The sequence below is a fragment of the Pseudorca crassidens genome, chromosome 4, assembly GCF_039906515.1.
Source record: "Pseudorca crassidens isolate mPseCra1 chromosome 4, mPseCra1.hap1, whole genome shotgun sequence".
NCBI classification, from domain to species: Eukaryota; Metazoa; Chordata; class Mammalia; order Artiodactyla; family Delphinidae; genus Pseudorca; species Pseudorca crassidens.
This window is the reverse complement of record NC_090299.1, coordinates 127,910,567-127,933,400: the sequence shown is the minus strand read 5'-3', so window position 1 is coordinate 127,933,400 and position 22,834 is coordinate 127,910,567. Positions and strand designations below refer to the sequence as shown.

At 43.4% G+C, this 22,834-nt stretch overlaps 1 protein-coding gene across 5 annotated transcripts in view; it reads left to right on the top strand.

The window, feature by feature from the left end:
- The window catches only part of ARHGAP10 (Rho GTPase activating protein 10), a 325,386-nt gene that overhangs the window by 222,655 nt on the left and 79,897 nt on the right, over positions 1-22,834 (top strand). For all 5 annotated transcript variants that reach the window (XR_010943139.1, XM_067736723.1, XM_067736722.1 and 2 more), the window contains 2 exons: positions 8,823-8,928; positions 10,352-10,511. Coding sequence is in view for 4 of the 5 variants with exons in the window: in XM_067736723.1 (XP_067592824.1) it covers positions 8,823-8,928; positions 10,352-10,511 (266 nt within the window). In the remaining variant the exon portion in view is untranslated. The remainder of the gene's footprint in view (positions 1-8,822; positions 8,929-10,351; positions 10,512-22,834) is intronic.

The following is a 22,834-nucleotide window of genomic DNA, read 5'->3' as shown; positions in this document are numbered from 1 at the left end:
GTGTGTGTCTCAGCCTTTCAGGCTCAGAGTCTCTGACAGATCATATTGGTAAGAATTGGATCCATGCTTCAGGGCTGGACTCACGTTAAACTTGGTTTGAGAATGACAGCTGAAGCCTGGACGCCTAATATGGCATCACACAAAAAGTTTCTGTCCCCCAGACCAGAACACTTGTCTTGCTGTCTTCAGTATGTTTTCTTCCTGTAGTCAAGGTACCTGGGAAGCAAAATCATAATCACAAAGTTCTTTAGTCACTTATGATGAAAAAGAAAACTATTATAGGATCCAAGGCACTGGCATTTGCTTAGCCAGAATGTTCTATCCTTATTGGTAAACCTGGGGAAACAAGACAGGGGAAACAAGACAAAATCATGTTGTCTTGGTGGGGAGGGACTCAGAAATCTGGAAATTAAAGGAATCGGATGCTTAATGACATCAAGCTATCTTAGCCTGCTGTAGTCAATTGCTGGTATTAGATAGTGTCTCCCACAGAAGGACTGGGATGCTTGATGTCTGGTAATTGAAGCCCCGTGTGCTGTGGGAAGTGCTTGAATGGTTACTGCTAATGCTTTCCTGAAATTACAGTATTACTGACTGATGACGTTTAAATATCAAATTTAAGTTTCCCTGTCTGTGTGTCTTTGATAAGGTCAAGTAAGCTACGCTCCTGTCTTTTTCAGTCTCCATTAGCTGGCATAGCAACATAAGCAGATAGACATTAAGTGTTGTAGATGCTGATTTGTAGTTTCACAATTAAAAATGCTTTTGCTATTACAGTAAACTCCGGTCCCTGGCATTCGTCAGGAACTTAGTGTTATGATTAATTCAGTATCTCAGATTTTTAAAAAGTTATGCTGTGTATTCTTTGTAATTTATATCAATTAAAATATAATGAAATGCACATAGCATAAGCAACTAAGGATAATTTATCTTAGAAAACTTTTTGAGTACCTTAAAGTCATTATTGTAGCCACATGAAAATGCCCATTAATACAAAGCATTAATTAATATCAAAATGAAACAAGATGGGGAACAAGTTTTACTGTACACAAATTCTTCTTTTTAGAAGAAAAGGGAAAAAGCAGACTTGGCAAAGAATGTGTGTATGATTTCAAATGAGATGGGAGTGAGCTGGTGGGAGAGGGACTCAAAAAAGCAAGTGGAAGGTTTTGATTTTATTTTTAAAACTGATTCTAGTATTTTCCACTTAGAAATGAAGGCCCTTATCCTTAGAAGGTGGGAAGCTATTTTCCTATCTTGTGTTTCTCAATAAGTAATGAATAAAAAAATATTAAAGTTGGGTTTTCTTTGGAGGAAAATGATTATTAATGACAAGACACACACGAGTTAGAAAGTGTTTCAGTGAAGTTTTCAAAAATGTTCAGTCTTTGAATGTACAAAATTCTTATTCTAGGCAGTTATTCTTTTCTTCCTTTGGAATTTTTGACTTTTTCAGAGTCCCTGCTTTAATTTCATTTCAAAAATCAAAGCTGTGAGTTGAAAATGCTATTATATTTTTATTGCTTTCATTTTCCTCCAGCTTTGATTTAGTAAGGCATTATGTTGGTTTTAACTCCAGCTGAAAAACTTGATTGTAATTTATCACCTAACTCTTTAGATAGCTGTACTTTTATTTTCGAAGACAAATGTAGTCTGTATCAAAGAGTCTTTTACATGATTTGATTGTTTGCGTTCTGCTTTATCATGTGCCTGTTCATTTCCTAGCCTTTTCCCTCCCCTCCCTTTAGCAACAATGTGTTCTGTGTTGTAAGATCTCATTCCTCCCTCTCAGACACTACTCCTGGAAGTGTAGATTGGCGCAAACTTAACTTTACAAACATTGGGAGAGATCTAAATATTCATAAAATTGATGGTGTGCACTCCATTTAAAGGCATGGAGAGATGTCCATTATATATATATATATATTTTAATTAATTAATTTTATTTATTTATTTCTGGCCACGTTGGGTCTTTGTTGCTGCACGTGGGCTTCCTCTAGTTGTGGCGAGCGGGGGCTACTCTTCGTTGCGGTGCGCGGGCTTCTCGTTGCGGTGGCTTCTCGTTGCGGAGCATGGGCTCTAGGAACGCGGGCTCAGTAGTTGTGGTGCACGAGCTAAGCTGCTCTGTGGCATGTGGGATCTTCCTGGAGAAGAGCTCGAACCCATGTCCCCTGCATTGGCAGGCGGATTCTTAACCACTGCGCCACCAGGGAAGTCCCTCCATTATATATTAAATGAAATAGGTTGTTTGAACATCTCATTACCAAAAAGGAAGGAAAACTCTGAAATGATTAAATTTAAAAGTTACTAGGGTAGCCACTATAGAGAGCAGTATGGAATGTCCTTAAAATTCTAAAAATAGAGATTCCATATGATCCAGCAGTCCCACTCCTGGGCATATATCTGGGAAAGATGAAAACTCTAATTCGAAAAGATATACGCACCCCAGTGTTCATAGCAGCACTATTTACAATAGCCAAGACATGGAAGCAGCCTAAATGTCCATCAACAGATGAATGAGTAAAGAAGATGTGTGTGTATACACACATACACACACACAATGGAATATTAGCCATAGAAAAGAATGAAATAATGCCATTTGTAGCAACGTGGATGGACCTAGAGATTATCATACTAAGTGAAGTAAGTCAGAAAGAAAAAGACAAATACAATATATCACTTATATGTGGAATCTAAAAAAAATGATACAAATGAACTTATTTACAAGACAGAAATAGACTCACAGACATTGAAAATAAACTTATGGTTACCAAAAGGGAAAGGGGAGGGGGAAATAAATTAGGAGCTTGGGAGTAACAGATACACACTACTATATATAAAATAGATAAACAACAAGGACCTACTGTATAGCACAGGGAATTATATTCAATATCTTGTTGAAAAAGAATCTGAAATAATTTTAAAAATTACTAGCTTATCTTAGGTTGAGATTTACTGTGTGAGTAACTTTAAGGAACTTTTTGTTGAAATATAACAGAAATGTGCACAAATAATAAGTGTAAATAATAAGTGTGCAGCTTAATGAATTTTCAGAGTCAAGATAGCCATGTAATCGGCCCCCAGATCAAGAAATAGAACATTGGGGAATTTCCTGGTGGTCCAATGTTTAGGACACTGCGCTTTCACAGCCGAGGGCCCGGGTTCGATCCCTGGTTGGGGACCTAAGATCCCACAAGCCAAGTGGTGCAGTCAAAAAAAAAAAAAAAGGGGCTTCCCTAGTGGCGCAGTGGTTGAGAGTCCGCCTGCCGATGCAGGGGACATGGGTTCGTGCCCCGGTCTGGGAAGATCCCACATGCCGCAGAGTGGCTGGGCCCATGAGCCATGGCCGCTGAGCCTGCGCATCCGGGGCTTGTGCTCCGCAACGGGAGAGGCCACAACAGTGAGAGGCCCGTGAACTGCAAACAAAAACAAAAACAAAAACAAAAACATTGTCAGAAGCCCTTCCTCATACCCACACGGTCACCATCCATCCCCATGATATGTGAGCACGCTCCTGACTTCTGACACCACAGGCGAGGGTTGCTGCATTTGACCTTTTTTGTAAATGGAATCAGACATAATATACCAGTGTGTCTGGCTTCTTTTGCTTATCTTGTGAGATTCATTCCTGTTGAGTGAATCAGTGGATCATTCACTCTCATTGCAGTACAGTATTCCATTGTATGAATATACCACCACCCTCCTGTTCTGCTCTTGATGGGTACTTGAGTTGCTTCGGTTTTGGACTGTTACCAAGGGTGCTGCTGCCGAGAACATTCTGCTATGTGTTCTTTAGTGAATGGTTCTATGAATGACATTTTGGGGTCGTGGGAATGTGTGTGTTCAACATTAGTAGATACTGCCTAACTAACAGTTCTCCAGAGTGGTTGTACCATTTAATTATTCCCGCCCAGTTACTCTATGACAGTTCCAGTTTCTTCGTGTCCTTGCCCAAGCTTAATATTCACTTAAAGCCATCCTGATGGGTGTATAGGAATCCTTTATTGTGGTTTTAATTTCTGTTTTTCTGATAGCTAATGAGGTTTAGTGCTTTTTCCATACGCTTATTGGTGGTATGGCTGTCCCCTTTCATGAAGTTTCTGCTCCATGCTTCTCCCTGTTTTTCTTTTGGGTTCTCTCTTTTCTGATTTGTAGGAGTTCTGTGTAATCTGATTGCTTGGTCTTTCTCAACTCTATATGTTTCAGATTTTTAGTGTTTTTTTCAACTGAATTTTTATTTTATCTATGTTTCCTAAAATTTTAGCAGAAAAGATATTTAATTTTTACAATGATAAGAAGGTGAAACTATTATCGTTTTGAAAAAAAATTCCCTAAGTCAAGCAGAGAAAGATAAATACTGTATCATCTCACTTATTTGTGGACTCTTAAAAAAAAAAATCCAAAACAAAAAACCCAAGTTCATAGGTACAGAGAACAGATGGATGGTTGACAGAGGTGGGAGGCCAGGGGGTGGGCAAAGTGGGAGAAATGGGTCAAAAGGTCCAGACTTCCAATTATAAGATAAATGAGAAAAAAAAAAGATAAATGAGTCATGAGGATGTAACGTACAGCATGATGACTATAGTTGCTAATACTGTATTGTATATTTGAAAGTTGTTAAGAGAGTAGATCTTTTTTTATATAAATTTATTTTATGTATGTATTTTTGGCTGCATTGGGTCTTTGTTGCTACACGTGGGCTTCTCATTGCAGTGGCCTCTCCTGCTGCGGAGCACGGGCTCCAGGCACGCAGGCTTCAGTAGTTGTGGCTTGCGGGCTCTGGAGCGCTGGGTCAGCAGTTGTAACACACGGGCTTAGCTGCTCTGTGGCATGTGGGATCCTCCCGGACCAGGGCTCGAACCCGTGTCTCCTGCATTGGCAGGCGGACTCCTAACCACTGCGCCACCAGGGAAGTCCCAAGAGAGTAGATCTTAAAAATTCTCATCACAAGAAAAAAAATTGGTAACTTATTGTGGTGATCATTTTGCAGTGTATCCAAATATTGAATCACTATGTTGTACACCTGAAACTAATATAATGTTACATGTCAATTGCACCTTAGTTATAAAAACCAAACAAAAAAGCCCCACCAACTTCCCTGTTCTTTTTTTTTTTACATCTTTATTGGAGTATAATTGCTTTACAATGGTGTGTTAGTTTCTGCTTTATAACAAAGTGAATCAGTTATACATATACATATGTTCCCATGTCTCTTCCCTCTTGCTTCTCCCTCCCTCCCACCCAAATTCCCTGTTCTTGATCTGCTTTGCCTTTCTTTCCCCTTCCCTTCCCTTCCTTCTGTTTTGAACCATTGGTCTGAAACCCACCCTCTCCATCCTCTTCAGCACTTCACTCTTTAACCTCTTTTTTTGTAAAAATTGGTAAATTTAGCCGTGGACCCCTTCTCTGTCTTTCGATTCCCCAGTCTCCTGTAACTCTGGATAGCACTAGCTCCCCAGTTCGCAGGTTTCTTCTCACTTGACTTTCTGATGACCCTGAAACTCCCTGGTCCTCTTGTCTCTTCCTCCTCCTGTGCTTTGCTTAGCTCCCCTGTATGTCTTTGGAGCTCCTTTCCCCACCGCGTCCTCTGTTAGCCTCTGAAATACTCGGGCAGCCTTGGCCACGTGCTGGAGGTCACACCCTTTGGAGAGCGTGGCTGGCCTTCAGCTCTAAAGCCTCTTCCCCTTCCCAGATACCTGCTAGAATAGCAGCCCCTGAATGTCACTTTCTCCATCACTTCCACCATCGTCTTCCTCCCCAAACCCGCTTCGCCTCCTGGGTTCCTGTCTGTCAGCAGAACTGACCGTACTGCCAGGTAACCAGGACATGAAACGTCAGTCATCTTTGCCTCTTTCCTTTGACCCGTAGCCGGTCTGAGGCTAAATCCTGTCAATTCTACCTCTTCCATAGTAGCTCTGACATAAGAGGAACACAGACATCAACAGTGACGTGAACAGCATCAGCAGTGACTGCTAACAGCGGTCCAGCGCCTCTGTATGCCAGGTGCTGGGGCTAAGTGCTTTACAGATGCCGCCTCACGGAATCTCAAGTGGCTTTCTGAGGTAGTGCTATTCGCTTCATTTTGCAGGTGAGGACCCTGAGGCCCAGCGAGGTTAGGTAACTTGCCCAAGGCCACTTAGCTGTCACTTGGAAGCGGTGATTCCACCATCTGACTGCAAACTATACTTCTTTGCTCTATTTCCTTATTTGTAGTTTGATCCCTTTCCCCACCCCAGTCCCCGCCCCTTGCTGCCTCAATACTTCTTGACCACATAGCGGTTCCCTCTTAGTTTGCTCTTTTCCCCATTCTAATTCATCCTCTACAAATGTCAGGTATGTCTTCCCCCCAATTTAACTCTCCTTGTATCCCTTCCTTGCTTTACTTTCAGTGACTAATTTAGAAGCAACCAGTAAAGACAAGTTCTCTTTTTTAACTAATTTTTATTGGAGTATAGTTGATCTACAGTGTTGTGTTAGTTTCTGCTGTACAGCAAAGTGAATCATTTATACATATATCTACTCTTTTTTAGATTCTTTTGCCAGGTAGGTCATTACAGAGTACTGAGCAGAGTTCCCTGTGCTATACAGTAGATCCTTACTAGTTATCTATTTTATATATAGTAGTGTGTATATGTCAATCCTGATCTCACAATTTATCCCTCCCCCCACTTCCCCCTTGGTAGCCGTAAGTTTGTTTTCTACATCTGTGACTCTATTTCTGTTTTGTAAATAAGTTCATTTGTACCATTGTTTTTTAGATTCCACCTATAAGCGATATCATATATTTGTCTTTCTCTGTCTGACTTACTGCACTCAGTATGACATTCTCTAGGTCCATCCATGTTGCTGCACATGGTATTATTTTGTTCTTCTTCTTCTTATTTTTTAATTTTTATATATATATTTTTTTATTTTGTTCTTTTTTATGGCTGAGTAATATTGGTCTTTACGGACCAGAGTTTGGCCCTGACCACCTTTATGTAAGCTTAGGAGCGGTCTCTGAATAGGCTGTGTATTTTCTCACACTGTTTGCTGAATCCAGAATGTACCCCACACCCCTTAGTTCCACCCTTCCCTGAAACCTCTCCCGTTCTTCAAGCCCTGACTCGAACATTCTCCCTTATGCGAAACCTTCCTGAGCATCCCTGGCCTCTCTCTGTGAACTTCCATAGCGATTTGTAACCTTCCTTCCTGCTGTGGTAAACGGAGCACCTAGTTCTTATGGGTCACTTCTTTGACACCCCTGACAACTCTAGCATAATTCTCAATAATAAGCATTGTATCGATTTGTCCCATAATATTCTATCAACACAATAAAGGGAATTTGGGCACATTGTTCGTAAGAGCCATGGACGATCATTAATACCAAAGTCTAAGGGATAAAGGTAATATATTCAATATTTGTTCGCTAGAGCTGCTGTGACAAAGTACCACAAACCAGACGGCTTAAAACAGCAGAAATTTATTCTCTCACAATTCTAGAGGTGGGGTCCCAAATCAGGGTGTCAGCAGAGCCATGCTTCCTTGGAAGGCTCTAGGGAAGGAGCCTTGCCCCATCCACCTTCTGGTGTTTCCTGGCAATCCTTGGCATTCCTTGGCTTGTAGGCGCATCTCTTCAATCTGTGTCTCCATTGATACATGATACTCTCCCGTATGTCTGCCTTCACGTGGCCATCTTCCCTCTACGTCTTTGTTTTCTTATAAGGATACCAGTCCTTGGATTAAAGGACCACCCTGCCCCACTGTGGTCTCATTTTAACTAACGATATCTGCAGTGACCTTATTCCAAATAAGCACTGTCAAGTATGTCTCATTATTCTAATGTTTTGACATCTGGGGCTTGACTGACCCTGGGGAGACTGCCCTTCCTGGGGCTAACCAATTCCTAGAGATATTTAACCTGAGCACACTTTCCATGTGCAGACTAACCAATCCAGAGCCCGTTTTTCCCTCCCCGACACCATCTTTCGGGTTCGAACACTCCAGACCGATATTCTTCTGCCTTAACTGCCTCAGAGCCAGGAACCAGGTAATCAGGAACAATCTCTATACCCCCGAGCCTGCTGAAAAAATTCACAGCAACCAGTCTTAAGCCTGCTTACCCTGCCTTGCCTGTTCCTTCATGTGAATACTGCAATAAACCCTCTTGCCCACATTTTCCTTTTGCTCATTGCCTCCTGACCTCCCCGGTGCTTCCCCATGCGGCCCTGCATGCCATGCCATGCCTCCCGTTTCTAGGGATCTGTGAGGACAAGCGTCTTCGTTCCTGATAGTTGTTTCCATGTCTGCGTGTCTTACCACACCTGATAAAAACAAATCCCTGGTACATTTAAAAATAGTCGCATTCGGAGATACTGGGGTGGAGGAGGGTTTGCAGTTTCAGCATATCATTTGGGGGGGATAAAGTTTAACCCGTAAAAGGGAGGAACCTAATCCTGGTATTTTATTTGCATTCCAATGTGGGGCAGTGACCCAGTGACTAGACTCATCAGGTAAGCGAGGAGCAGACTTGAGGTGCAGCATGCCAGAGGGAGAATCCGTAGTTGCCCTCTCTTCTTAAATATCAGCAGAGGGAAAGGCACTAATTGCAGCCCCGCTGACATTACGTCATAGGGGGAGGCATAGAAGATTCATAATAGGGAGAAAGATGGATGGATGGATTTTCTTTGCCTTTGAAAAGTGGCAAAATACATGTAAATTATCTGCTTGAAGATTTAACGGATGAGCTATTGTAATTGTTTTTAGGGATATATTTGATTCTGAGTTCTCTGCTAACCACTTTTTTTCTTTTTCTTTTCTTTCTTTTTTTCTTTTCTTAAAAGAAAGCGGCAGCCCAGAATCTCGTGTTAACGCTATCCATTTCTTGGTACACAAACTGCCGGAGAAAAATAAAGAAATGTTGGATATTCTGGTGAAACACTTAACAAAGTAAGCCTCTTTTTCTTCCGAACTTGTTTTATTTTGCTCTGGGCGCCGTGCGGTGGTGTCAGATATGTAACACTTGGAGCTGGGGCTGTTTACACAATACCAGGGACCACACCTGCGAGGGCAGGCTGGACACTTGCCTTATTGTGTGTGTTTTGGACAAGAGTGATGAAATATGATGCTCTCATGAAGTCGTGTAATTATTTGCTTAACGTCACTGCCAGCAACTCAGGGTTTGATTTGAAGTAAGAAAAGAGAATCTTATACATTTCCCTGCTTACAGATTCTGGAAATGTGATTATAAGCCTGTTAGCAAATTTAGCTTTGCTTTCACACCTACCTAACTCTTGAGTCTGAACATGTCCTTCAAGTTTGTTTAATCCAATAATACGTAGTTATTTCATAGGATCCAGTTTATTCCTTTCACTCCCTCTTTACAAAGCAAGCAAAAACTAAGAATTCAGTGGAAAAATTAGCTCTTTCTTCATATATAAAGGACTCCTAGATCACTGTAATTGTAAAATTTTAGAGGTGGGAGGAAGCTGAGGAATGCTGTGTTTTATAACCCATATTTCACATGAAAAAGAAACTGAAGGCCAGAGGATATTATGAGTTTCCAAGGGTCCTACTGCTAGTAAAGCTGTTCATTCATTTGGCCAGAAAATATTGGTTGAATGCCTTCTTAAGGTGCTAGCTGATACAAAGATACATAGTTGAACAAGACAGACAAAGTCCCTACTTTCATGAAGTCCCTTCTTTCTAAGACGGAAAAGATAATAAACATTAAAAATAAAAATATAAAATAATTTCAGGTGATAAATGGTAAAAAGACCAAGTAGAGTGAGGGATAAAGAATATATGTTGGGTTTTGGACTATAAAGTGGGTTGTTATGGAACTTCGTTTCTGAGGATGAGACCTTTTGAGTTGAGACCCGAATTAGGTTGCAGGGCTGCTGAGAACAGTTGTTGCCCAGGTTGTTCACTGCACAGTGGTACTGGGAGAGGGATGAGTTGGGTGTTCTGATCAAGCTCTGTGTGCTTGTGAAGGTGATTCTTACAAAGGTGCCATGTGGTCTAGTAGTGCCTGGAAGCCAGGGTATAATGACCTGGGGAAAGAAGCAATGTTCTAGGTAGAAAGGAACAGTAAATGAAGGTGTTCAGAGACACAAGCTTAGCATACACATAGAATTATTAAGAAAGATGCTGTGGTTAAGCAGAGCATCAAAGAAAGGGAGATAGGAAGGTAGGCAGGGACCCCATCACATGGGGCCTTGCAGATGCGGTGATCTCAGTGGCAGACGCTGAGGACAGTTGAGTCTGGCTCCTTGTTTTTAGGGAAATACAGAGTTGCAAAATACTCTGCATGCCACAGTTATTGCCCCTTCTTTTAACCAGAGACCTTTCTTCCCCCCCCTCATCTTATTAGTGTTTCAAATCACTCCAAGCAGAACCTCATGACCGTGGCAAATTTAGGAGTGGTGTTTGGACCAACTCTGATGAGGCCGCAGGAAGAAACTGTTGCTGCCATCATGGATTTGAAGTTTCAGAATATTGTCGTGGAAATTTTAATTGAAAACCATGAAAAGGTAAAAGTGCTTTTTTTTTTTTTTTTTTTCCCCAGAAGGGAATTCCTGTTTTGGGCTTGTCCCTGTGTGAGGTACAACTGTCCTCTTAGATTTTCCTTCTCTCTCTTTTTATTTAATGATTTTATTATCATGATGGTGAGCCTGGTTCTGAGAAGTCCTCATGGAGCTTCTGTCTTTGGATGGAGTTCCACGAATCTGAAGCTTTACCCGGTCTTCTGTTATCTCACGGGTTTAAGGAAGCAAGGTTTAATCCAGATGCAGATGAATATCGGCAGTGTCGTCGTGGACTGTTTATGGTTTTTGCTGCCTTTGTTCCTATCCTTGGATTTCTCACTGAAATTCTGTTTACTGTAACACAGGGAAAACATTTTTTGTCAGTCTGTGTCACACTCTCCCCAGAAAAACACACACAACTGTCCCTCTCCCTGCAATTGTGCTAATAATTTCAGGGGATTCACAACATCCTCAAACCCGGGGCCTCCAGGTTGAGAATCTCTGGTTTAAAATGAATCTTAGGTAACATATCCTGTTGTTTGTTTCTCTGTATTCAAGGGAATACATGATTTTTCAAAATACAATAGACTCTTACAAGAACTTTTAGATATTTTCCCCCCTTTATTCTGTTCATATAGATCAGGACCTTGCTAATAACTTTCCTCACTTTTAAGATAGGGAATTGGAAAACTTAAAATGCTTGGTCAACAACTTTAATTGTTTATAAATTTTCTAAAATATTGAGATTGCGTTATATGCCAAGTATGTATTAGGTGCTGGGAGGTGAAGATGAACATTACAGTCCCTGATGGAAAGCGGGTCACGATCTAGGGGGTTGAGCCCTGTTTCCGGACTTGTGTCCCACAGCACACATCCCTGTCTAACATATTATGCAATTGACTTATTTTTCTAGTTGTTATCTATTTCTTTCTTCTAGATCTTTGAGGGCAAAGATCTTTTTGCACATTTAGAACAATACCTGGTATTCCTTAGGCACTTGGTTAGTATTTATTTGGTGAAGTAATGGATTCAGTGAAATTTCTGGGGGTCAGGGGAGTGGGAAAGAGACAGATGAAGAGAGGTGTAGTCCTTTTGCACAAGTGTTGCGAGAACATTTCTTGGTTGGCTAGAGCAATTCTAGCTGGTGCAAATATCGATTCCCTCTGAAAAGCTAGGCTTGAAACCTGGTTAGAGATTTGCTTTATCTGTGTGGTAAAAGCAGCTTGTTTTGTGGGTGTCAGACATTGGTGGGGTTTTTGGTTTTGTTTTTTGGTAGCTAGTGGTGCATTTATGCCTCCTCTTATGGCCCCGTCAAACTGTCATTAATGTGTACGGAAATATCCAGACAGCTTCAGGGCACGATGGCTACTATTCATTTTGACAAAAAGAAATGATTAGACTATAAGCTTTGAGGCAATGTTTAGGAGCGCAACTATCATTAGATTAAATCCCAATTAAGAGAACTTTTATCCAATTTATTTGTGAAAATACTGGTTCTGGGTCTTGCTCTTGGATAAAAGGTTCTCCATCTAATGCCGTAGCTTCCTGTTTTCTTCTCTTATTTGAAGCTGGGAAGATAAGTACATGATCTTTTTCTGCTGGGAAATAGATAGGGCTGCTTTCACCTTGTTACCCAATCGTACAGGAATTTCAGGTGGCATTGGTGAGCCAATTATAATAGTTAACAGCAGATGGAACTGGACCCACTCTCGGAGATGCAGCTTCATTGAACGCAGTAGAGGGCTTTCGGTTCTCCCTCTCTCCCTTTCGGTGGCCAGGCTAGATAGTGCTGTGAACGCACAACCAATACTGATTGTAGTCCTGAGGTTTCCTACCAAGAGGAGGTGAGATAATGACTTTCAGATTCTTCATTGTGTGTGTGAGTTTAGCTTTGGAAGCAGAGGGTTGCTTGGGGCTGGGTAGGGGCAGTGAGCTTGGATTAGTGAACATTTTTGAGAACTTAATATCCCTGTTACCCCTTTATTCACCCCTTCAATTTCATCCTTGTCCACTGTCACTCTCACTCCCAGCTCGTTGTTCATGCTCAAGTGGTCTTCACTTCGGAGTCCAGGCTCTGCTATGAGGAGGAGTATTTCTGCTAACAAGGGTGATTGCGTAGAAACACTTTGTAGGGATGTCTGGCCCCAGCTGAGCCATACATTTCCCTGACAACTGACCCACATGCACCACCCGAAGGAGCTGGTGTTTTACTTGAATGTAGTGAGGGAGAGATACGGCTCCTCTTAATGTTTGAGAACAAAGAGAAAAAGAGAGAGGGAGGAAGGATAGCAAACGTTAAAAAGAATAGTCTCGTGAGGAAGGAAACAAAATTATCATTAAAAAAAGGAGGGGAAACTAGCAATGAAATGAAACGGCCTAGGTGGTGTCTATGAAGGAGAAGGAATTGGGGGGGTGGGCGGTAATGACAGTAGAAGGAAAATGTTTTCTTTTCCTCAGTTACTTATTTTTCTTCCCTAGGAATGTGAAAAATGGTAACTCTGACTAGGAAAGTCACTAAGTCAGAAAAGGAAACTTTCAACATATAATTAAAGCAAGAACGCTCCAGATTAATTTCGGAGTTAGAAAAAGACCCTTGGTTAATCTGCTTTGGAGATCACATCTTATCCAAGCCTCTTTGTTGTTTTCATAAAATCCATATGTACTTTATAGGAAACTTAATCCATATGTTTTGGCTTCATTTCCACTCAGTACATTAAGATGTTGTTTTAAAAGAAGTGTTCGCGGGCCAAAAAATTTATCAAGTTCTTTCTTCCCTTGCAAACCAGAAAATTGCATTTCCCAGGTGGAAAGGGTACTGTGAAATTCCCAAGGATTTTCAAATTGGGGTTGTGCCTCAGAAATGTGTGAGTTCTGCATATGTTTTGTTCTTAAAGTATACAGTTGTCCCTCGGTATCTGGGGGGGGATTGGTTCCAGGACCCCCTGCGGATACCAAAATCCACGGATGCTCAGGTCCTTTATATAAAATGGCAAAGTATTTACATATAACCTATGCACATTCTCCCGTATACTTTGTCATCTCTAGATTACTTATAATACCTGATACAGTGTAAATGCTATGTAAGTAGTTGCCAGCATGCAGCAAATGCAAGTTCTGCTTTTTTGGAACTTTCTGGAACCTTTTTTTCCAAATATTTTCGATCTGCTGTTGATTACATCCGCTAACGGGGAACCCACGGAGGACGGACTGTACTTGTTACGGATTAATTCAGTACATCTGTCATGAGTGCCTGCTCTGAATCAGACATGGTGTGAGATTTGGGAGAAGTGAAGACAGTCCTGTAGGGAAAAGAAGAAATGGTGGAGAGTAAGTGCTCTCACACAGATAGAGAGAGAGCCGCCGAGACTCCCAAGGAGGGTTTATGTCCACCTGTGGGGAATCTGGAACGTTTCCTGAAGAGGTGATTTGAGTAGGTTTTAGAATGGAGTTTGAACAGGTGGAGGTGTTTTAAGGGGACACTTCAGGTGTGGGGCATCATGTCATCAGAGAAACAGAGCAGGTGTGTGTTCTGGGAACACGAGGCTCCTGTTGGCACAGGGGCAAGCGGTACGAGATGAGATTGGAAGGAGATCTGGGCCAGGTGTGGGGAGTTTCAGACGGCCACCTTAGGACTTTGGATCTAATTTTAGAGGTATCAGGGCCTCTGGTGGTTTTTAAAATTAAGCCTCTCATGCTTAACCTGGCAGCAGGGTTGGCAACAGAAAGTAGAGGAATAAAAGACCAGGTAAGAGGTCGCATGGCATGGTTGTGAGAGTGGTGACTTACAGGTGGAGAGCATCAGTTTGTGAGGTGGGATAGACACAGTCCAGGCACTGCATTTGTACCTCAGAAGAAGGTGTTATAAATGATGCTGAATATTCCATCCTGGGAGAATATTGGTGTTATTAATGGAAGGAGGGGAAAAATGGGTTTGGGGCAGAAGGTGAGTTCCGTTTATAACATGCAGAATTTTAGTTGTTGTCTGGATATCCAGCAAGATAAGCCCAGCAGACAGTTGGAGATGTGGGGCTCCACCTGGGGAGAGAATTTAGTGGGAGAAAGTGTACCATATGGTGTAAAGACATGAGGTAGATGTGAGAAAGAATTCCGTGGTGCGTCTGTTATATACGGTGTTTATCTCATATGACCTGTGTGTGTGTAATGCCTATTGTGTATATATATGTAATGGTATCCTTATATGTGTACAGAATTCATATTACATATCTTATCCCTTTATGCATATGAGAAAAACCGAAGGGTAAAACATCCCATGCTCACGGCCACACAGCTAGTGAGTGGCAATGCCTGGGTTTGCACTAAGGATTGTTGGACCCCAAAGCTTTCATTACTCAGAGAGGAGAAGAACAGTATCTTTGAGAAATAATGAGATTTTACTCTTAGTGATAAAAGAGGAGCCAGAAGAAGCCCAGACGAGTTCAGTGTCAGGGTGGTCAAGGGGTGTTGTCAGTGATGCCAGTTGCTGTCAGGAGATGGGCAAGTATGAGGACTAGTGGAAGGCGTGTTCTCTCCAAGAGTGAGATGTCTGTTGAGAGCAACTTGTAAGGCCTTAAACGTGTGAGTGTTCAGGAATGGATGATAATAAGTCTGGATCTACTTCCAGTTTTTCCCATGTGACAGAAGAACAGATGGGAGGAAAAGTCAGAGCAGCCGTGACGGGGAAAGGAAGGATGACGGAGGACGCGTACACCTGCGTTGTCCACGGCTTGCTTATTATTCTCATATTCTGATCACCTGTTAGCTCACAGCTGGGGTGGGGGCTGTCTTTAGCGGAACTTCGTTAAACAGGTGTGTAAAGAACCCTGTCGAGTTACAGGATCTGTTTAACTTGAGCCTATTCTGCTATTTTATACATTTTTAATGTCATAAAAAATATATTTATAATGTGACTCGGCCTTTTCTCTGCCCTGCCTCAGTCCCTCGGGGCCCTTGAAGATTCAGAAGAGCCTTTGAGAATCATCAAAAAAAAAACATATCAGGGTGGTTCTCTTTTCATATCTGCCTTGTTTTCTGTTAATGTTTAAACTGCCAATTTAAAGTAAGGTACATAATGTTACTCTTAACCAAATCACTTTACAAAATACATGCCATAATATAGTTATAATCCAGGTTATATTTATCTTGTTAAGGATTTTCGTTGGATTTTCAGTGTGATAGGTTGCTTTCATGGTCACTGATTCTCTGAGGGTCAGTAGGTTATGAAGTTTTTGGGTTTTTTTTCTAGTATTAGCCTTTATGTAGTACAGTTTCTGTGGACCACAAGGTGCTAAGAGTTTGTTTACATAAAACTTTTCAGGACTTCCCTGTTGGCGCAGTGGTTGAGAGTCCGCCTGCCGATGCAGGGGACGCGGGTTCGTGCCCCGGTCTGGGAAGATCCCACATGCCGCGGAGCGGCTGGGCCCGTGAGCCATGGCCGCTGAGCCTGTGCGTCCGGAGCCTGTGCTCCGCAACGAGAGAGGCCACAACAGTGAGAGGCCCGCGTACCGCAAAAAACAAACAAACAAACAAAACTTTTCCTTGGTGAGGATTCCTATAAGTTTGCTAAAAGAAGCATATTCACCTTTGAAGTGAGCTCTGTGTCAGTCTGTCTCGTTTTTCCTGGTGAGAAAACGGAGGCCGTTCGGGATGGTGACGCTTTGTTGGAAAAGGCTGACCACGTTCTTGTTCACGAGTTTCTTCAGTAGATTGTGCTTTATCAAAGCATCTTTGTAACATAGGTTGCAGAGTTCTTGAATAGGCTGTGTCCTCCAGTCACAGAGGAACCTAGAAACAGTAAAGGTGAGAAGGACGTATACATTTCCCCTCAGGTGTCCAGCGTAATCCCCAGAATATTAAATTACATGCACATGGACAAGGGTATCCAGTGGTGCAGTGCATCACTTTTGTTAACCTTGGGACTGACTTTCTGACCTGCATCCTCCTGTCTTTGCCAAAAGCTAGAAGAACGTGCCTCTGCTCCCAGGTTCATGGTGGGATGGATTCCCTGTTCAGGCCCCACCTGCAGTCCACGTGTGGTCTGTTTCTGGGTACAGGGCAGCCCGTTCCTCCATTCCTGAAGCTTCAGAAACCACACCCAGCCTGGCTCTCTCCTGCGGGTTGATCTCTGTCATCCTTTAATGCCAGTGAGGCCCAAGTGAGTAGCATGCAAACCATTTTTCACTGAGCGCGAGGAACCTTCCAGTCTTAGGGCGTGCTTGTCATTTAATGGGGAAAAGAATTCTTTTTAAAAAAGAATCCAGCCTGAACTGCATCTTGATTGAGCTTTGCTGGCCCTGGGTTGCTAGGCAGCAGCAGTTTTCCTGCGACAGGAAAAGAAATGTCTTAAGCACCAGCAACAACAATAAAACTCCAAAGTTTCTAAAAGTTGGTGTCTGCCTGAGTCATGACCCCTCAGCCTAGAGGTCAAATCCTGCAGCAAGAATATTTGACAAATTTTCAAAGGTTTTGTTTTTTTTTTTCTTTTCCCCTTGCAGTTTTCATAAGTGTCCTCCTTGGCACAGCCATGAAAACGTACTTTACTGTTACTTTTTTTTTTTTTTTCTCAACAGGGCTGTGCATTTTCTGGTGTGTTTAGAAAGAAGCTTTAAAAGCACAGAAAGCTTGATCTTTCTCATTCCTTTAAGGAGAGTTGGAAAATGATAATGACATTGTCTTCTGCTCTTCTCGTTTAGCTCCGGCATGGGATGTCTCTGCTGTGTGCTGTGCTATAGCTCTGGAGATGGTAGATAATATTTTCCCATGGGACTAGAGTGGTTTGATGCAAGCAGATTCTGTAACATTTTCCTGTCCAGCAGAGACAAGGCACTGGGACTGGCTCAGGAAGATCGAAGAGCTACGGTGTAGAAAGCGGGGTGGGGAGGTTTATTCTCTGTTGTCTAAGAAAGCATACTTGGTCCAAGTGAGTGGAACTTGCTGGGAGGTGAGTTTTTGATTCAACAGAAGGCAGAACTCCATAATATTTGTAATAATGAGACTGTGTTCCTAGTAGAGATGGGTCTGAGGAGTTGGAGGAAAGCTGGCAGATGGCTGAGGTCTGGCCCACTCTGAAAGTCTCGGCCAGTGACCTTGGAGACGCAGAGCTGCAAAGACAGGTCCTCCGAGCTTGTCTCAGCGCTTGGCACTTGACACTGAATCAGTGTTGGTAGAATTCAGAATGGTGAGGAGGAAACAATTTTATGTTGTTTATATTCCCAGCAATACCCAGAATCCTTGGAAGGGAAAATAAGGATGTAAGCGTGAGGAGTGGGCGTGGCGTGGTGTGTGTGGGTGGGCCCTAGAGAAGCAACCTTGACTTTCCTTAGGGGACAGCAGAGTGTAGGGTGCTTATGGGCTTGGCTTTTGCATGGACAAAGCGCCCCCTTTTAACTTTTCTTTGTAAAATAAAGAAACCAGCTTTCAGAGCTGTCTCTTCCGTATCTCTCAAGACAAAGTTGAGAACAGTAATAATCTCAGCCAGCAGAGGGATGGTTATGTGCTGGTACCTAGGCTCCGCTCCTCGTGTGACATTTTATTGAAATAATCTGCTGACAGTATCACAGAATGTAGCAGAGCCAGCTCGAAAGGAGAATTCCTTGGGTTGGAATCTCAGCTCTACCAAGTTGTGTGACTTTGGTGACCCAGGCCCCCCACTTAACCTCATCATCAGATTCCTCACCTGTGAAAGAGGAAAAGCTGAAGTACCTATCCAGCAGAGACCTGTGTTGAGGATGAGGTGAGCTGTTTTACAGATGAGGAAAACGAGGCTCAGTGAATTGCTCAAGTGGCCAGGCTGGGGTTTGAACTCCGTCTGTCTGCCTCCAAAGCCTACTCCTGACGTCTACACTGTAGCTGTCCGATCATGTGTGTGTAAATACGCACATTTCATATGAAACTAATGACTTATTTGTGTTTTTCAAAAGACTTCGTATTTTTTAGAACCGTTTTAGATTGATAACAGAATTGAGAGGAAGGTACAGAGATTTCCAGTACCACCCCCTCCGCCCCCATGCGTGCAGAGCCTCCTCCATTTGTTTCAGCCAAGGGACCCACCCTGGCACGTCATTATCACCAGAGTTTACTTAGGGTTCGCTCTTGGTGTTGTACCTTCTTGGGTTAGGCCAAATGCGTTATGACACGTATTCATCACGATCATCAGTGTGTTTTCACGGTTCTGAAAATCCTGTGCTCAGTCTGTTCATCTCCTCCCACCCATGCCCTCCCCACCCGCCAGCCTGGCCACCACTGACCTTTCTTTTTGTTTTTTTTTTTGCGGTACACGGGCTTCTCACTGTTGTGGCCTCTCCCATTGCGGAGCACAGGCTCCGGACGCGCAGCCTCAGCAGCCATGGCTCACTGGCCCAGCTGCTCCGCGGCATGTGGGATCTTCCTGGACCGGGGCACGAACCTGCGTCCCCTGCATCGGCAGGCGGACTCTCAACCACTGCGCCACCAGGGAAGCCCATCCATCACTGATCTTTTTTACTGTCTTTACAGTGTTGCCTTTTCCAGGTGTCATATAGTTGGACTCATACAGTGTGAGCCTTTTCAGATTGGCTTCTCTCACTGAGTACTGTGCATCTAAGGTTCCCCCACATCTTTTCACGGCTTGGTAGCTCATTTCTTTTCAGCGCTGACTTGTTTGTATTTTGAGAGAACCAGGATGATTGTTATGTAAATGACTGTTACACCCAGTGGGTGAGGACGAGAAAGCAAACTCCTCTCACTGGCCTTCTTCCCGCCGCTCAGGTGGCTTCCCTGTGACATACAGCCCACTTCTGAGATGCATTCTTTCTAGGCTCGGCAGGCGGGGTCAAGGCCTCTCAGCCTCACCATTGATGAAAGCTCTAGCTAAGCCCTGGTGACCCTCCTCGTCTTCATCACCATCAGCATCATTAATATAGGATAACAGGGCTTCTCTGGTGGCACAGTGGTTGAGAGTCCGCCTGCTGATGCAGGGGACACGGGTTGGTGCCCCGGTCCGGGAAGATCCCACATGCCGCAGAACGGCTGGGCCTGTGAGCCATGGCCGCTGAGCCTGCGCGTCCGGAGCCTGTGCTCCGCAACGGGAGAGGCCACAACAGTGAGAGGCCCGCGTACCGCAAAATAAAAATTAAAAAAATAGGATAGCAGTCTGCCTGATACTTATCAAGTGCTCATACCGTATTCTACATCATGATCTCGTTTAGTACCAGCTCAGCGACTCTATACGTCTGACGTCTCAGGTAGACGTTATCATCCTTATTTTACAATTTGGAAAATGGGGCTTAGGGTGAAATTCGCCCACGGTCACGCAGCTGGGAAATGGCGACGATGGGATTGGAACCCAGGACTGTCTGGCTCAGAGGTTGGAGCTGTCAAGCCTTCTACTCTACTGCTGCTCCTTCCATTCTAAATGGCTTTCAGTAGAAGGCTTTGTGTTCAGGGTCACTGCCTAATGGGCAGGGCTGCAATATTCTGATGCGCAGGAACAGCAGATCTGGAATATATGTAGATTGAACTACATCACTAAAAACAGTATTTTGATGTCTCACATATATTTTCAGATATCTAAGATTACACCGAATAGTATAAGTGGGAAAACATAAATATGGAGTTATCAGTTCAATAATATGTAAAGAACTGATTTTTCAAAACTATAAACCAGAGGATTGAGAATAAGCTACATGTTTTTAGCAAAACCTTTAGAATTAAAAATGATAAGTTTGTACCATATAGTATGTGTATTGTTGAAGCCTATACCATGATAACATAGCCATTTGCATCAGACTAGGATACTTGCAGAGAAAAGGTTTTTTTTTTCTCCTTCTTTCTCCTGGAAAGATCTCCTGCTGCTTTGTAGACAGGGCTGGGAAAAGGGCATTTTTCTAGACTGTCCCCCCTCATCTGTAGTGTCCTGTAAGTCATTTAGGACAGATATGTCCTAGCGGACAGCCCAGCCCCCAGCGGCTTGCTGTGGAGGTCGACCCCTCCAGCATGTTCGTGTGACGTTGTGCTCCTCTTACTTAGGTCTGCTGATTTAGGCCAGTTGGATGCAGAAGAGCAGACACGGTGGAACCTGGGCTGAGTGAGATTCTGTCTCCTAGCGATTTGGAGTTGGGATGTGGGGAAACGCAGCCCGTTACTGTGAGGTGGCTTTTGGGCTTGGGGCTGAAGAACCCCTGGGATGAGTCCAGTACCAAGTGGAGGAAGGCAGTGCTCTGGGAAGGATCGGGAAGCTGATCCCAAGAGGGATGCAGAGGCGAGAAGCGGAGACTTGTTGGTTGACTCTTGATGGCCTCAAGCTCCTAATTCAGGCAAGTGTTGAGTTCCAGCTCTTTCTGCTTTCTGCTACTCCTTTTAATAAATCCCTGTTTAATTATGTCAGCTTGGTAACATTTTGGTTGCAACCAAGTCGTCTTTGGAGAGTGTGAGAAAATACACAGTGCAGGGTTCTGGCCAGTTTGATAAATTCACAGATAGTTTATTCATTAGCTTTGATTTTGGCTCAGTTTATGTTTCAGTGACTTCACGTAGCCCCTGTATGTCCTTGAGGTCAGCTGCTCCTTGCACCCAGTCCTTATGAAAACAGAGCAAGTGGGTCTGGTCGATGCAGTTTTAGGTAGAAACTCGTACTTTGAGGTCACCCAAATCTTAACTTGTTGGTCGCTTCCCATAACTATATGATTAGACCTTCTTTAACTTTCTTCTTCAGTTTTCTCCTCTTGGACCGAGGTTGAAACCGGAAATGGCTTTCTTCTCAATTCTCATATCATTTCTTTTTTGGCCAGGTAATTGTTTTCCTAATGCTTGGTCTCCAGTATTGTACCCCCCACTGTGTTCTCATACATCTCCCGGCAGGACGGTCCTCTGGTCTGCTGTTCAGTCAGTCAGTTGACATTTTAAAGTCCACTCACGCATCCAACATCCTTTTCCTCTATCAAGAGCAGTAGTTCTGAAGCCTTACTACATTAAGACCCACTTTGAAAATTTAAAGAAAACTTTGGGTCCTGTTCCCAGAAAGCAGTATAGTATATATACACAAAAAATATATATACAACTTTAGGAATTTTGGGGACTCCCAGGTCAAGAACCTAGAACCATAGGGAAACCAAGAGCTGCAGGATAATCCATGAGGAGTTGAGGTCCAGAGCATTTCTTCAGGCTCGACTTTTCTTGCCTTTTGCTGGTGACTTATTTTCCATACTTCTGCTCAGGAGCTGGGCGGGGGTCAGGTAAGGATTCATACTTTATTTATTCTTTTTAATATCTTTATTGGAGTGTAATTGCTTTACAATGTTGTGTTAGTTTCTGCTGTATAACAAAGTGAATCGACTATATGTATCCATGTATCCCCATATCTTCTCCCTATCCCACCCCACCCTCTAGGTGGTCACAAAGCACCGAGCTGCTCTCCCTGTGCTTTGCAGTAGGTTCCCACTAGCTATCTGTTTTACATTTGGTAGTGTGTATATGTCAGCGCCACTCTCTCACTTCACCCCAGAGGATGCATACTTTGTTTCCTATGTTCCCCACTTGGGACCAGCCACCCAGGAAACCTTTCATGGAAGTATTGATTGCTTGTCTGGGCCACAGACAGTAGGAGTCCCCACTGAAAGGCATTGTGCTTAAATAGCAAAAGGCAGCCCCTTTGTATTATTTTGAGATGTGCTGGTGTTCAGACTTCTGCCACAGGGGGCAGAGGGTGGAAATCAGCTCGGGGGCAGATTGAAGAAGGCCCCTCTGTCCAGGTCAGGTCTTCCTACAGCAGCCTCGTTATCTCATTTGAATTCTTTCACATTTCCCTGAAGTTAACCCGTTTTGAAACCCCACTGCTGCATTTAGTCAGTGATAATCGACCATGTGCTAGTGTCTCAGCTCCTGCGTCTTTAGTATAGCAAACACTGACGTCCTGTGCAACTGGTTAATGAATATTCAACTGCCTAATGAATATTAGGCAGATGTCCTACCCAACTGCCTTTAGAATGGCTAAACGAAGGGTTGACGGTCTTACCTCATGGACCCTGGGGAGTAATTGTTCTCTTTCTCCTAGACTTCCATTCATCCTCCGATTTCCACTGGAGTTAAAAGTCAGAGTGGGTACAGTGACTGCTTGACGAAGCAGGCTGCCACTGAGGGTCCTCCAAATCGAGGTCTTCCCATTAAGTCTAGTGCTTGCCTCCTTGGGTGTGTCCGGGGTCCTCAAGACCACTCCTGTGTCCCGGGATTTGCTGGAAGGACTCATGGGACTCAGCGTGTGGTTGTACTCACAGCTTAGGTTTATCACCGTGATGTAGTGAGGACATGCCAAGGAGAAGATGACGGCACAGCTGGGGTCTGGAGGAGTCACTGGAATT